The sequence below is a fragment of the Populus alba genome, chromosome 1 (assembly GCF_005239225.2).
Source record: "Populus alba chromosome 1, ASM523922v2, whole genome shotgun sequence".
NCBI lineage: Eukaryota > Viridiplantae > Streptophyta > Magnoliopsida > Malpighiales > Salicaceae > Populus > Populus alba.
In genome coordinates this window covers 9373870-9390906 of record NC_133284.1, presented here as the reverse complement: position 1 = coordinate 9390906, position 17037 = coordinate 9373870, and the positions used below count along the sequence as shown (strand labels likewise).

The following is a 17037-nucleotide window of genomic DNA, read 5'->3' as shown; positions in this document are numbered from 1 at the left end:
ATCAGTTAAAAATTGAAAAATCAGCTCGAATTTAAAAATCTTGCCGGTCCCTCGTCTACTTTTTCCTAGCAAAATAAAAGCCATAAAACACCTTGATATAACTCTTTATAAAAAAAATTATTGACACCATAAATGATTTTTTTTATCATTAAAATCTAACCAACGAAATAACTTTTTCTCTTTTCACTCATAATTTATATTTTTTTCTCTCACCTCTCAAACTCAAATACTATAAAATGAATAAAATTAAGTTCTGGACTAAAAAATTAAAACTAAAAAGACCAAAAAGCAATTCAAAGAAAAGTAGGCAACCCGTAATAAAATTTATGAAAAGTATCAAGGCATATTTTGCAAAAAAAAAAAAAGAGCCATGAATAATACTTTGAAAAAAAAAGTTTTATTTTTTCTCCACTTCAATTATGATCCCTTTTTTTCTAGTTTTTTCTATATAATAATATCAAAAGCTTTTATCACGAGAAGTAAACCAATGTTAGTAATGTTTTTTAACATAGCGATAACCAAATAAAAAAAATAAATATAAATTAATCACCAAGCTTAATCCCTAACAAATAAATTTTTAAAAAATAAAATTGAAAAAAAGTTTTGCAAAGCCAAAAATAAACATAAAAAAAAGGAGTTACCGTTAAAATCCATGATTTTTTCACATACAATATATAGTGATTGCATGGTGAAAACATTGCAAGTGAAAACACAAGATGTTTAAGGTTTCTATTATAAACAAGCAATACATACTCATCAAAGAACTTGCATGGATTGAATTAGTTCCACTAAACCCTCGGCATGCGTAATGTCACGGGTCAAGTTATTTTTTTCAACAAAAAATATATATACATTGCCAATGTGTTTTCTAAAAATAATAATTAAGAATTTGAAATTCACGGGCAATATCTTTTTTAAATATTAAAATAATGACATATTAGATTATTTAAAAAAAAAATATCAAGACAACAACATAATAAATTGACTTAAGTCAACTTAGGTCATGAGATTACAATAAACTTATAAAAAAAACAAATTGAAAAAAAAATTATAACTTCTAATAAAACCAATATTAAATGATCAAATTGGTAAAAAATATAATTAATTAAAAATTAGAAAGAAAAAAAACCCAAGCAAACTTGGGTTAACACATGAAACCAATGATTTGAATAATGCACCCTGATGAATTTAAAAAGTTTTATCAATGAGTTTATTTTTCACTTAACCATACGACAATCATGTGCGCGAGACCTTTTTTGTAAAAAAAAAAGAAGATATGTATGCTAAATAACAAAAACATATTTTTTAAAGTTAAATAAGAAAAAAGAGTTGTTTAAATAATGAAGGATGATTTTTCTTAAAAAAAAAATTGAGAGACTAAAAGTGCTTTAAAAAAATATACAAGTCAGACATATGAGACTTAGATAATAAAAGGAGATTGAAATTATTTTAAGTTCAATAATGTAAAAAGATTGATATGTTTTTAAAAGTTAAATAAGAAAAAAAGATGTTCAAGCAATAAAAAATAAAATATATTTTAGATAAAAAGAATCGAGAATGTATTAAATAACAAAAACAAAAAGACCAGCGTGTAGGCTTATCAACCAAGGCCCAACATGTTTGAGCCTCAACAAAAGTAGTTGACATGTGTGGCCTTCTAGCCTGGCACACTTCGGCTTTATTTTTAAAAAAAAATTAAAATGAGTAAACAATATATCATTTATAACCTGGATTCCATTGACTAGGGGTTGCTGAAAATCAAACCAGGGGTGGTTTACATCTAAAAAGTTATTTTTCAACCGGTTTTAACCCAAAACATCTAAAATGCCTTAGTGAACCTATTTATTCCTTTAAATAACTTAAAAATCAATCAAATAAATAAATAAACAAACTGAAAACTCATAAACTCCCCTATGTCAGGTCTATTTTCTCACGTGATTTGAAAGTAAAAAACCAGCCTAATAAAACTCCTATAAAATTTACTAATATTAAGATCGGTCATTTTGACTATTCTGGCAAACATGATTTTCTCTCTATCATTAAAATTTAACGAGTCTCTCTCACTCTAAAACCAGAAACTTGAATATAATAAAATAATTTTTTTTTCAAAATTAAATTTTAAAAGCAATAGGAACTGAAATGCTATCATTTGAAAAGTAACAGCATTAAAGTTAACTTTTCACGTAAATTTTGAGAAGACCACCTAGTTTTTCTGTCCCTTTTATGTTGGTCCCTAACTTTCAATCTCTCCCTTCCTCAACAAATTAAAAGTAAGTTGCCTTTAATCGAAGAAAGAAGATCATTGAGTGAATCCACAAAGAACAGTAAAATGCGAATGACTCAGCTGGTATTATGACGAGTAAAAATGGGGTCACAAGTTTGTTGACTTTATAAAGCCGAGAGAATAATAATGGAGCAGCGGCATCAAATAGGAAGCTGAAACCCCCTAGAAAAAGGAAAAGGGGAGCAAGTCATTGGCGGTATTGTATTTGGTACACCCATCGTTCTCAATGACATCCATCCATAACCAATTAACCTTCAAGTCTCCATCATGTTCCCTACCATTGCATAAGATCTCGTGACTCGATTTCCAGCCTGGAATCCTCCGGGAAACCTTTACATGATTGAGGAGCTGCTTCTCCTGCCCCTCCCATTGATCTGTTTGGTTTCCTGTGAACCAAGAAATATCCTCTGGGAAACCTGTCTATTCTTCTTGGAACTTTGGAATGATCCAAATGAATAAAACTCAACGATCATGTCTATTCTTTGCCCCTTTTCCAACCTTTGATTTATTAATTTCAGACCCTGGATTCACTATTTCTTGCAACTTTATCCTTCTTGATTTGATTACTTTGCGGCCCGACATTTCAACAGCTCTACAATCAGAGACGTGATCTATCCCCAAGAGCCGGTGAATCTCCTCTCCGCAGATCCACATCATCCACACCTCTATGATCAACTAAGGGAAGCAATTCTAAATAATGGACCTCCAAACATCTGGCGGAATTAACTAGGGGGTCTGCCATTTTACATGGTTAGAATCCGGGGGAGAAAGAATAAGGTCTTCCAATTAACCACTCTCACATATCAGTATGTAATTAGGACATGGGCTAAAGGTTAGGGTTAATAATATATATATTATTATACAAGGCCTTGTGAATTCAGGATTTTCAATCAGAGGGGCCATCCTTCTCTTTCAGTCTCTTTGCCACACGGGTGAATTCCGCTACCACTTGCACCTCGTTCAATGGTCGCTGCGTGAATACAAATGTTAGATGGGAAAGTGCAAGAGAGGGGTTGGAGAAACAGGGGGGGACGAGGGGGGCACGGAGAGACAAACCTGTGATGGAAAATGAATTTGGGCCGCATTAAGTATCCGTTCCCTTGATGACTCGGAGCTCACACCCGGCTAATTTAAAATTGCGTAGCCTGAGTTAAAATTTGTCTATAACTTCTAGTGGCTGAATGAAAGAATCAAGTAGGATTATGAGACTCACAAGTTTGAATTCTTTGCAATATCTCCGCAGTGATTCAGTTCCTAGTCTTGCTAAGTTCACCGTCTAAAGCATCAACATATGTTTGTTAAAGGCAGTCTTCACAAAACTATAAACCTTCATGCACGATGTTTGATGAATAATGAATGCCCCAAATCAAACATAGCAAGGAATTCAAGAAAGTGGTTCAGATATCCCTTACCGGCAGGGGTGTGTGAATAATAGATTGAACGTCTCTGTAACTGTTCCGATTTGTTGACTTTACAGGTGCAGACGGAACCCATGGCCTGGTTGGTCGAACCCTTGGCTTGCTAATTTTATGGAACTCACTGCCCCTGTCTGTCCAAGGGAAAACAATATCAGAGAAGATACAAGTTTCAAATAACCATCAACAAATATGAAATCAAACTAAACATGGTTTTTTATTAGATGCATACAGAAATCATGTTCACCAATGTCAGAGCCACTGCTGGTATCAAAATCGTTATCATCATCCACTTCATTCCCTGTAGGATGTTCCAGTACGCTCAATGCATTCCTTTGAAGCTTAACTTCAGATCCATTTTTCAAAACCTTGCATATCCAGGCAAGCATTCAAGATTTACAAGTAAACTTCACAAGAACCATATTGGTGACAGATAAAGAACAAACGACAGGGCTCAATAAAGCTTTAGAAAACATAGCCAAGAATCATACAATAAATCTAAGCGTGTTTTTTTGTACCTTGTTAAAAAGGTATGTTTAAAGTTCAGGTCTTCCAAAGAAACAAAACCAAATCATACAAATTTACTACATCATAAGAGAAACAAGAGAGAATTTTTTAGGAGAAACAAAAATAGAAAAATCTCTAAACAAGCCCTGTGTTAGCACACATGATATGCAAACACAAAACCTGCGATTTTAAGTTTGAGTACCCTTTAATAAATTTTATAAACATGAAATTAATGAGGTTAAACTACTTGGTGGAAACAAAATACCACCAATCAAAATTCAGCAGTTATGAAGGGGCGTTAGCCTTTGCTTTTTTACCCATGCTTTTAAAACTGCTTTTCAAATGTGTTTTTCGAAGGTTTTAATGTGTTCATGTGAAATTTTTTTTTTTTTTTTTTTGAAAAAAACATCATTTTGATGCATTTTCAATTGAAAAGCACCAGCACTACTCTACCAAACACACATAAAATATTGCTAACAAGAGCTTGCTTACATCAGACATGGGTTGTTTGACCTATTAAGAGATGGAGGATGAAGATCAAGTTTTGTGCTTGCGGCTGAAGAATTAGTATCTGGACCTTTATTTTGGGTTCTTGGAGGAGAATTGATATTTAAATCTATAAACAGTCTATTTATATACGATTTGCTTGCCCTACCTCGAATAAGGAAAAGATAAAACCAAACACGAATGAGATCTACACAAAAACATTAATTTTCCATTACATGCAAATCTAAACTGCATTCAATTTAACATGTGATTGGTTCCAAACACGGTGTAAATAAACATCTAGTGTTGTTTTTTTCCCTCTTTTAACCCTTAGTCTAATAACTCTGGATCAGGAAATTTTGCAGAGTCCTCTACAACATGGACATACATAATAAAATCCAAAACCAAAACTTTTTTTTTTTAATTCTTCAATAGAACTAGAGAGCAATAAGCTCAAATATTCCACCCAAATGAATGCTGAACAAAGAAGAGACGGATACGGATAAAAAAAACCAGATCAAATTAACATTGAATAAGCAAACAAGACAAAGGATACTAATTTTAAATGATCGATTGACTGACTAATTACCAAATAAAAAGGTGAACGTGAAAAAGGAAAAGGAATAAGAAAATATACCAGCCAATGCCAACCCCCAAGACCAACAGCCTTCTTGACTACGCCTTGCAAACCAACCAGCACGGATTTTGTTCTATTATTTCCAGTGACAACGACTTTAGTGTGCCTAGGAAGCACAGATAGCTCTTCATCACCACTCTCCTCTCTAAAAGGTGAAAGAATCCTAGAAGAACACAGCTCAGTCTCTAACATCCTCTTCACTTGCAATTAATTGTTGATCGAAACCCAGAATTTTAACCCAGTACCCCAAAACCTAAATTTTGCATAAACTAGATACAAACTGGACTGATAAAGAAAAACCCATCAAAATTTTAAAGAGAAGGTGCGATCATCTTCACATTAAAGGGTCAAAGCAAGAGTCTTTATCATCCTTTCAAACTGTAATCTTGTAAGCCCCTGAAGCAGCAAAAACATGGAAGTATGTTAGTAAGATAATTTAATATATAGACAGAGAGAGGAAAATTTGTAAGTGCAATATTTATGCGTCACGGACAAAGATTGAATACAATAAATGAAGCACTGTTGAATTCAGATCAAAAGAATGTTCATCATTAAAATCTTCTTTTGAGCCAGGGTGACATCACATTCACAGTCGACCATGAAGGTATTGAAATACTTAAAAGTTAATACATCAGTTTGAATCAAGATTTAACTAATTTAGAGGAATCTAAATTAAATTAAATGTAAATGTAAACAATCTAAATTTTTACTTGAACAAAATTTTGCGTAGTGCAAAAAAAAGAAAGACACTATAATTAAATTCCAATACTAATATGGAAGCAGAGTAGCCGTTTAAAGATATTGATTTGTTCCTGAGAAAATAAAAGAAAAAAAATCAAGCTTGGAAATCATTCAAATCAATAAAAAATATTTATTTTTGTGTGATATTTATGTTTCCTCCATTTGTAACAGGCAAACCCCAATAAAAGAAGAAGACGAAGAAGAAAAACACAGCTGGCTTTGCTAGAAAAGCATACAACTCCTCATTGCTTGAAAACTTGTCAAACAAAAATTATAAGAGAAAAATCAAAGACGGGGGGGAAATAATCATAACTAAAATTAAATAGAAGTAATTGAGAGCGCAAAAGGAAGAGAACACTAGAGAAAGGAAGAGAGAAGCTTCATGGGGCTGAGCTTAGAAACCTGAAAACAATCACTTCATTACCTGAATGAATCAAAATGAGACCAGAACAGAGCGTTTTCAGTGTTTTTTTTATGAATTTGGAGAGAGAATTTGAACATGCAGAGGTTTTTCAGAGAGAGAGATGACGATCAGTAAGAGAGAGAGGAGGAGGAGGAGGAAGGAAGAGAAAGGAGGCAGGCACACTTAATGCTTACCAACTGCCATTGAAACGACCTGCCATGTGCCGTACGGTCACACTTTTGTCACCGGCTTTACATTTTCTGACCTGCTATACCCTGTATTTTTTTTAAATCTTAGACTAGTGTGTCACTTCAGCTCCCATAACTTGTCACTTTTGTTTTATTCATCTCCTAATCTTTTCAAGATTTCAATTTAATACCCGTTTGTTTTTTTAGATTGAGTTTGTATTTGCGGTCAAAACATGCTTTTGAAATTATTATTTTTTTATTTTAAATTTATTTATTTATTTATTTGATGTATTGATTTTAAAAAATAAAATAAAAATTATTATTTTAATATATTTCCAAAAAAAAATATTTTAAAAAATAATTATTATTACAATTTTAATTGCAGTTTTCAATTTAATCATTTAACCAAAGTTTATTGTGTATTTTTTTTAAATATAGTTCTTTATTTATTTTTTTTTCTTTTTGTTAAATTTTATTTATTTATTTAATCCTCCAATCAAAAATTTTATGTTGCCCTCCAATTTATTTTTTATTTTAATTTTCATTCTTATTCTTTTAATTATCATTTTTTATTTTATACACTTTTGTGTTATTTATTTATTTTTTTTTTGGCATTTAATTGTTAGGGGTTGAGCTTGTAATTTTTTTATATGTGGTGTTTTCGGGCTAATGACTTGGGTTATGAGTTTGAAATATTAACGCGAGCCGCCATCTTTTTTTTTCTTTCGTTTTTTTTTTATCATATATATATATATATATATTATTTTGGTCCTTATTTTTTTTTTTTATATATTTTTTTCATTGGATTTTTTATATAAATTTTATTTATTTTCAATTTAATCCTTATTTATGGTATATATATTTTTTATGATCTGGTCCTAGTTTTTTTTTATCCTTTTGTTAGGGTTATTATTATTTTTCAATCCAACCCTCAAATTAAAAAAAAATTATCATCCTTTAATTATTATTTTTTATTTTAATTTTAATTGTTATTTTTTTAATTACTATTTTTTTGTGATTTATTTTTTTCTTGATATCATCTTAAACATTTCATTTCCTAGGGATTGGGTGTTGTGTTTTTCCATGCATGTTACTTTTGATATAATGACCCGGGTCATAATTTTGAAATTTAACCAGGGTTGAAATCTTTTTTTTTTTTTTTGCTTATTTTCTTTTATAGTTTCATCGTTCAATATTATTTTTTTTAGATAAGATTAGCTTCGTGGTTTTTTTTTAATTTCTTTATCATCGTGTTATCTTGACCTCGTGACCTAAGACGTGAGTGTGATAGGTTAATTCACGTTGACTTGCCTTTTAATTCCCAAAACACACATCTTTCATGTTAGCTTATGTTGAAGAATAATATTTTTTTAATTATTTTTTATCATATTTTGTCTTTTCATATTTTATCAGTTGAAAATTGAACAACATGGTTTTCCACTCCTGGATAAAAATATATTTCTCGGGTTATAGTATTTGCTTTTATAAAAAGAAAATTACTTGCTATCATTATCTTTTTTTTTCTATCTAATTCAAATAAAACTAGTTTATTTAGCTAATCAAACTATAATTCAAATTCATAAATTTTTATTTTTTTTAAAAAAAAAAACCCTTGTTAACAGTATCTAAATACTATTTTTGAAAACATTGTATGACCTTGATGTAGCGCGGCCCCGTCTAGCACATGCCTAGAATTGAACTTGACCTTAAAGACTAGTGTTCCATGTAAGAATCTTGAGGGAAAAAAGTAAAGCTGGCTTAAAAAAAATACATCTCGATACCTATGAAAATCCCTCAATTAAGGCCTCCCCCTGGTGAGTTTATTTATAGTTACAAGTTTTTCCTCGCATTGGAGAAAAGGTGGCTTTTTTTTGTTAAACGTATAGAATTTGACAAATAATCTCCAATAACATTTATATCTTACCTCATATAAGCTTTTTTGTCTAGCATAATCATTTTATTAGATAATAAATCACTTTTTTTATATTTTTACGGTGATTGTATTTAATTTTTACGTGTTTGTCTACAATAATATCATCACATAACTACCGAGATATGTTTTAATCAATTAGGTTTTGAATAATTTATCAAGCTTGTTTATGTATAAAAACCCTAGAGGAGGAAGTTTGGACATTCAATGAGTTATTTCAATTTAGAAGTAAAGAATGTCTTCCATGAGAGTTTAGAGGAGATTAAGGCTCCGTTTGTTTGCAGGAAAGTGAATTCCTTTTGAAAAGTGAATTCCGGGGAAAGTGAATTCCAGGAAAGTATTTTCCGATGTTTGGTAGTGTTATGGAAAATGAACTGGAAAACACTTTCCAGTGTTTGGTTATGTCATGGAAAATGAGCTGGAAAATAACTTATTAATATTTTATTTTTCTCAAGTTTATTAAAATAATGAGGAACAAATCTTACAAATTAAAAAATTGAATGAGAATGAAATTGAAAAAAAAATATATAATTTCATAAATTATCTTAAATAAAACAAATAATAATCAAAATAACAGGGATCAAATCTAAAAATTAAAAAAAAATAAAAAATGAAGAAATTAAAATAATAATAATAAACATTTCATAAATTATTTCAAATAAAATAAGTACAATAAAAAAAATGAGGATCAAATTGATAAATAAAAAAAATTTCAATAAAAAAATGATAAGAAAAAACAAATAGCAATTATAAAAAATAAGGACCAAAGTTAATATAAAAATAAAATTTTAAGAGATGAAATTGAAAAATAAATATCAAAACAAAATATATAGCAATCAAAAGTTTGAGGATCAAATTTGATATAATCAGCAAATAATGACATTTCTAAATTTTTCACAACTTCCGGAAAGTGTTTTCCCCTCAAATTTTTTAGGAAAACACTTTCCTGAAAACCAAGCCAAATTTTCCTTTTACTGGAAAGTGTTTTCCATTTACCAACTTTCCTACTGGCAAACAAACACAAGAAAGTTTGGAAAGTGCTTTCCCGGAAACCACTTTCCGGAAAACAAACACAGCTAAAAGGAAAACACTTTCCTGAAAACCAAGTTAATTTTTTTTTGACTAAAATTGACTGGAAAGTGTTTTCCGTTGACCGGAAAGTGTTTTCCGTTGACCAGAAAGTGTTTTCCACTGGCCGGAAATTGTTTTCCGTTGACCAACTTTCCTAATGACAAACAAACATGGGAAAGTTTGGAAAATGGTTTCCCGAAAACTACTTTCCGGGAAACAAACAAGGCCTAAAGGAAAATAGAAGAATTTGGGTTCATAGTGACATTTAGGAAGCTAAATAATTGGAATTGAATTATGTCTGAATTTATAGGGACTAGAATATACTCAGCAAGTTTATTTGTAAATGTAACGTTATCTGGCTTGGCTTGGCTTGGCTTGGGGTTTGCATAATTTTGATTTTGTCGCGTTATGGCGAGAGAAAATCTGGTTTCTGTAGCGCCGTGATATCGTGGGGGCCATGCTATTTTTTGCGTTGCTGAGACGTTTGGGAAATCTGTAAAACTTATACCCCAATAGAATGTCGTCACGTGTGTGTGTCTCCTCGATCCTCTCCCCTTGCCATGCTTAAAGGACGTTAACTGCGACATGACGCGGGAAAAAGAAAAGGGATCTTTTATCCTCAAATTGAGTAATATTAGGATAACAAAGTGATATTATTAGTTAATTAATCATTAACAATATGAATAATAATAACAATGACGAATAAAAAAAACATAACACCTTGTTTTGTAATTAAATCATATGAAAAATTGAGTTCAGTTCATAAATAAATTTAAATTATAAGTATAATTTATTACAATTATCATGCTTTGAATAAAATATTAAACCATTGAATTGAATTCAATTATACTATTTGAAATATTTGTGTATATGGATTGAATTAATAATTATGATTATTTTGCACTTAATTTATAAATTATTTATTTTTATTACCAAATTTTTTTTTTACAAGGACCTTCATATTTATTTAAAATGACACTAGATATAGATATTTTAAAGAATATATAAATACGCATCTCACATTAATTCCTTATTGAGAAATTTTAGAAAACACATGTTTATTAAAAAAAAAATAATGGATCAAACTAATTTCTTCATTGGAATGTTGAGAAACAAAAATTTCTATAAACATTCCAATAAAAACTCTGACATTTTACTCATATCAAACTAACTAAAATGAAGTGAATATCAAACCACATAAATCATATTATAAACAAGTCAATAACTATCATAGTTTTGACAATGTTAACAAATCACAAAGACACCATAATTATTAGTTCTAAAAATTCAAAAAATATCACCATACAAGATAAGTTTTTGAAAATCACATAAATAAATTTATGGAAATTTTATAGATATTATCTTTAGCTTTTATGTTTATTTTAAACTCCTCGATAATATATTATCAACTCACCAATCATTCACAACATAGCTCTTTCGTGTATCCGATAAATATTATAATAAGATTAAAATGATTTATAATCCATTCAACTACTTTAAAAAGATTTTATCCCTTCAATCTCAATATTTTCATTGCTTAAATTATCCCAACCGACTTCTAAACTTCATGATTTGTGTTTATGATAGCTTGCCTTGCGCAACACTATTCATTGCACAAATAATCCCTTTAAATTATAAAAATCAATCACTTATCATCCAATTAACATTTTATGTTTACATCCTATGAAGGATAGCAACATGAATGAATGCTAATTGCTAAGTCCTGCCTTTTAGACAAAAACCAATGTAATAACTCGACTGTCCTTCTATAAAAGATCAACAATGTTAACCTCTAATTATTTTGAGGGATTGACCGATCACGAAAAACAAAACAATAAATATATTCGTGTAGGTCCTTATAATACTGTAATTTTACATGTTCGTTTAAGTAAGTGAGAAATCATGAAAAATACATATTATTTCATCACCCAAATATCATAATTAAACACTTGCAAAGAAAAATTATTTACAAAAAATAAATAGTTTTCTTAGAGAATTTTATTATCTTCCCAAGTGTATTTTTTTTTCTTATAGATTACAAAATCTTAAGGGTTATTGAGAATTTGCTGCCTTCTTAAAATAACTGATGTACCAGGGACTTTGGTTGGCTCTATCAAGGCTTTTTAGGAGGTACTATTTACAACACGATCACTCATCAAGTTTTTCAAAATCTTAGTTATTCCATAAACATAAAGCGATGGCGGGGGCTGGAATAAGAGAAGGAAAAAGACAGTGGGATATTTTATAAAAAAATAGGATTTGTGTTGTTAATGATATCTTAGAAATATTGTTTTTAATGTCAGTTCCAATGAAAATTGTTATAGAAAATAAGAGGGTGTTGCATATGATTTTATTGCATAGTTTTTAGAAATTGAATTCCATTTGGAATTCAAATCTCTACCGTCATAATTAAATGTTGATTTAGGATCTACATTTAGGATCAAGATGGATTTATTGGGGTATTTTGGTATAAGAAATGTGTGAAAATGAGTTGTTTTAGCCTAAAATTAGTAGTTTGGCTTTTCAACCACTTGTGGTCAAAATTTGAAATATCAAGCTATGTATGAACAATTATTTTTTTTTTAAAAAGAATGGGGTGATTGTCTAAACTTTATTTTTAAAAAAACAAAAACAGTAACAAAAAAGGCCCAGGTTTTCGGGGCCACCCAAGCTGCAAATCCAAACTTTTTTTTAAAAAAATCTTTATTTTTTAATATTTAATTTCTATTAAATGTTTTTATTCTTTGATTAAATCTATAATTTTTTTTTTGAGTTTTATTATATTCTCAAATAAATATCATAACATTTTATCGATGCTCAATTTTACAAGCAACTAATTTTTTTGTCGTGTTATTAAATAAAAATATCCTCATAAAAAAAAACAAGGTTTTCAAACAAAATAGTTTTTCTTTCTATGAGATTATTGTGATCTCAAACAAATATTTCAATTTTGGCTTGATACTTAATTTTAAAAGTGCTTATTTTTTTACCATACAATTAAATAACAAATAATTTTTAAAAAATTATTAAATTCAAACGAGTCTTTAACATGAGTTATAAGTTTAGCGAGTTAACTTGAAATTGAGTTTTTAATTTGTTTTGATTTATTTTTTATAGAATTATCGTAATTTAAAACAAACATCCCAATATCAAGCTGGTGGCTGATTTTATAAGTGAATATTTTTGTTATCGTATAATTAAATAAAAATTAATTTAAAAAGATCATTAAATCTTGTCGAGTTAATGAACCATATCTCAAGCTTGATGAATAAAGTGGTGAAACCTAATTTGATTTAATATATTGTTATTTTTTTTGTCATTTTTTTTTTTCAAAGGATGACATCTTAAATTTTTTTTCCGGCCAAGTCACGTTTTCATTGATCCTTCAAGCTACCTTTGTATTTTTTAAGTGGTTTGGGTCATTCTAGGATAATTTTTACCATATTAAATTTAAAACATAAATTAGTAAGAAGCCAAATAAAAAAATTTCAGAATTAACATCCAGTTTGATATCACTGCTAAAAAATAGCTTGTAATAATTAAAAGTGACACTAGTATTCTCATCGAAAACAAAAAGAAAAGAAAACTAGTAGGTTTAAATTTGGCCACCCATTATTAAACTAGAACACCCTCTTTATTTTTTTTAACTATAATCTAACTGAGAATATAATAAAAAACAAGACATTGTATCTTAGATATTGAACATCAACCACTGTATTCCTTATTTCCGACAGCAATATTTCAACGGCTAGGATGGACGATATCTTCTGCAGCAAAATCAGAACACAGAGGCATTTTGTCCAGAACCAAATATTATGCAATCGAAAGCCAAGCCAAGCCAAGCTTAAAGGGCTTATAATGAAGCTGCTGGGTAGTGACCGGTAACTTGAAGAGGTAGAGAGAGGGAAAAAGGCATACACGTGTCAGAGATCGAGTTGTCGGATCTTATCCAAGCAAGTAAAAATTGGAGTCGTACTTGAAGATAAATAACTCCAGAATCTGTGTGTTTGTTTTTTTAATAGAAATTGAAAAAAAAAAAGAAATTTGAAATATGATTTGAAGTCCGCGCTTGCAGCTGGAGCGCACTCTCCTTCCTACATCCCGCTTCTTCCTTATTTTAGGATTCAAAGTGCGGGCCCCCAACTCCCACATGCTCTCTCTCATTTTATTTATTTATGTAACTTTTCATCCATTCCATTCCTTCTTCTTCTTTTCCTCTCTCTCTCTCTCTCTCTCTATAATCTTTCATTTCAAAATAAAAAAAATATGATTTTTCTCGTGATTAAATTTAATTGTATTATCTAGTACAATGATATAGTATTATTAGATTTTAATAAAAAAATAATGATATTATTTAAAAGTCTAACTATATAGTCATGGTATTAATTATATTTTAATTAAGAAAAGTGATGATATGGTTTAAAATTATGATTGCATGTTCATTAAACTTTTATACTATATCCAAATATTTTTTTTATTAATAATTTAAATTATTAAATAAAATTTTAAAATATAATTTATATTATTAAATGATGCATGCGAGACTTTTGATTTTACAACATGAATGTTGGTTGGGAGGGGGATTTATCTACTAAAATCCAAACCCCCTCTCATTTGTTCCCTCATTATATTATAAAGTTCTTTGAAATTAATAGTTTATTCTAAACTATGATATTTCTTTTCCAAATAAAATAAAATAATTAAGAAAAGTACAGGAAATGGGCTAAAAACTCATGGAAGAATTAACGAAGCAAAGCATGCGCATACTACACCTAAGACCTAACCCAAAGAACATATGCACGTAAAGCAGAGCAGAAATTCCGTGAGAGCATAAAAAGCATTTGCTTCCTTCCCTGGGGATCTACAGCTACCCTACTGATTTAGTACCAATCAGTGGCTCCTCCATTGATGGGCAAGTTTCCTTACAGCTAGGCTGCATTCAATTGGATACGAGCCAAGATTGATACAAGGTTCATTTTCATAAATGAATGCTTCTTCCATGATGGGTCATTCACCCCCCCTCCGAAATTCCGCCAGTTTATACAGCTTGAAAGGCATTTGTTTGAGCCTGCCATCTGTATTCTCCACGTCCAGCAGTTTTTATCAGAATTCAATTGAGATTTCACATAAATGGTTCATATCCTATAGCAGTTTTTTTACAATATTTCAGCATGTTCCCCGCTGTAAATGCATCAATTGCGAAAAAATAAGTTACAGTAAGAGTACATGGAGATGCAAGCAACCAGGAAAGAAAGAGCAGGGATGGGTGATTGTCATCACAATTTGCTTCCATGAGAATCCAAATCAAGTTTCAAGAACCATGGGCAGAGGGGGTTGATACTGGCTATCAAATAACTTGTCCTATCTGTTGTAGCTGCGGTCAGCAGACAGAGAGCGATCCCGGCGTCTCTTATATGAATCACAGTAATCATCTCCCCGTCAGCTACACGGAGAGCGTGACCTTCCTCTTCTGTCCCTGTCATCCCATCGGCGAGGTGAGTAGCTACAGGACCGTCTATGGCCACGACCATGACCTACATGTTTTGAACCCAATAGTTAATGCATGATACTATTACGAAGAAACAATAGCATTCGTATTTCATAATTAAGGTAAATTTTTTGGATTTATGAAAAACAAACAACTGTGAAAGTATTTACTAATAATGTTTTTTATTAATTAAGAGCAAAAATTGGGGGCTCGAAGATGATCAAATACCTTTTTAGTCTTAACTATAAACAATGTCGACTAGGGATTGGCGGATGTTATTTCTAGGACTCCGTCAGCACCTTATAAGAAATCAAAGTTTTTGGGTTTTGGGGGAGTATGGTCCCCAGGCTGAAACTTAAAGGAATTGACGGAAAGGCACCACTAGGAGTGGAGCTCGCGGCTTAATTTGACTCGACATGATGAAACTTTCCAAGTCCAGACATAGTAAGAATTGACAAATTAAGAGCTTTTTTTTTTTTTTGATCAAATATAAGAAAATATATAGATCAAAAATATTTTGCAAGACAAGCTTGCGGAACAGGCAGGAAACCAGCAAAACAAACTGGATATAAAACCAGGCAAAGGGAACAGATTTCCTTAAACAGACCAAAGCAAGACAAGCATGCAATGCAGAAAATAAAACAAAACAAAGGGGACAAAACACCCTCAAAAAACAAGCCAAAGAGAAACAGACTCCCATGAAGACAGGAAAATAAACATAAACATGGACAGCCCCCATGAAGGCGAAATCGAAAAAATCAAAGCAGCACAAAAGCCAAAGCCATCACGTGGAAGGAACCCCATGCAGCTACAGACCTTAGCAGCAGAGGAGAATCCACCGAGAGCATAACAAACGATCTAGCTTAGCAGCAGAGGAGATGAGCTTTATCAACCCACCGAGAGCTTAACGAACGATACAGCTTCAATAAAAAACAAGAACACAAGAGCAACGACAGCCAGCAGGGAAAAGCCACCAGCTAGAAACAAAAAGCAATTAACCACGAAGAAAAACCATGCAACTGAGCATAACTGCAAAGGAAGCTGAAAACAAGCAACCATTTAGTTGGGTGGTAGTGCATGGCCGTTTTTAGTTGGTGGAGCGATTTGTCTGGTTAATTTCGTTAACGAACGAGATCTTAGCCTGTTATCTAGCTATGCGGAGGTGACCCTCCGCAACCAGCTTCTTAGAGGGACTATGACCTTCCAAGCAAAGGAAGTTTGAGGCAATAAGTCTGTGATGCCCTTAGATGTTATGGGCTGCACGCGCGCTATACTGATGTATTCAATGAGTCTATAGCCTTAGTCGACAGGCCCGAGTAATATTTGAAATTTCATCGTGATAGGGATAGATCATTACAATTGTTGGTCTTCAACGAGGAATTCCTAGTAAGCATGAGTCATTAGCCCACGTTGACTACATTCTTTCCCTTTGTACACACCGTCCGTCGCCCCTATCGATTGAATGGTCCAGTGAAGTGTTCGGATCGCGGCGACGTGGGCGGTTTGATGCCGCTGATGTCGCAGGAAGTTCACTAAACCTTATCATTTAGAGGAAGGAGAAGTCATAACAAGGTTTCTGTAAGTGAACTTGCGGAAGGATCATTGTCGAAACTTGCCTAGTAGAACGACCCGCGAACCCGTGACATGACAAGCTGGTCTCGGGGGGCACCTGCCCCTCATGTCTTCGCAGGCCGTGGAGGGACGCATCTACTTATACATGGCTCGCAAACGAATCCCGACACGAGAAGCGCTAAGGAAATTGAGTACTAGGAGCATGCATGCAGAAGAGAACTAGAACTAGACTGACAAGAAAAATATGCTGTGAACCATACATAAATGTCATGCTACAGGTAAAAGGAGATAATTTGGATATCATAAAGAACCCAA

At 31.5% G+C, this 17037-nt stretch overlaps 1 protein-coding gene across 1 annotated transcript; it reads right to left on the bottom strand.

The window, feature by feature from the left end:
• Nucleotides 1–2325: 2325 nt before the first annotated feature.
• On the bottom strand, nt 2326–6654 carry LOC118033721 (uncharacterized). The gene is made up of 7 exons (XM_035038819.2): nt 6495–6654; nt 5330–5725; nt 3932–4067; nt 3697–3833; nt 3498–3560; nt 3341–3409; nt 2326–3254 (listed from the first exon to the last, which is right to left on the bottom strand). Exons 2-7 carry the CDS (start codon nt 5519–5521, stop codon nt 3171–3173), a joined length of 681 nt encoding a protein of 226 aa, XP_034894710.1. The 5' UTR covers nt 5522–5725; nt 6495–6654; the 3' UTR covers nt 2326–3170.
• Between the last annotated feature and the right edge of the window lie 10383 nt (nt 6655–17037).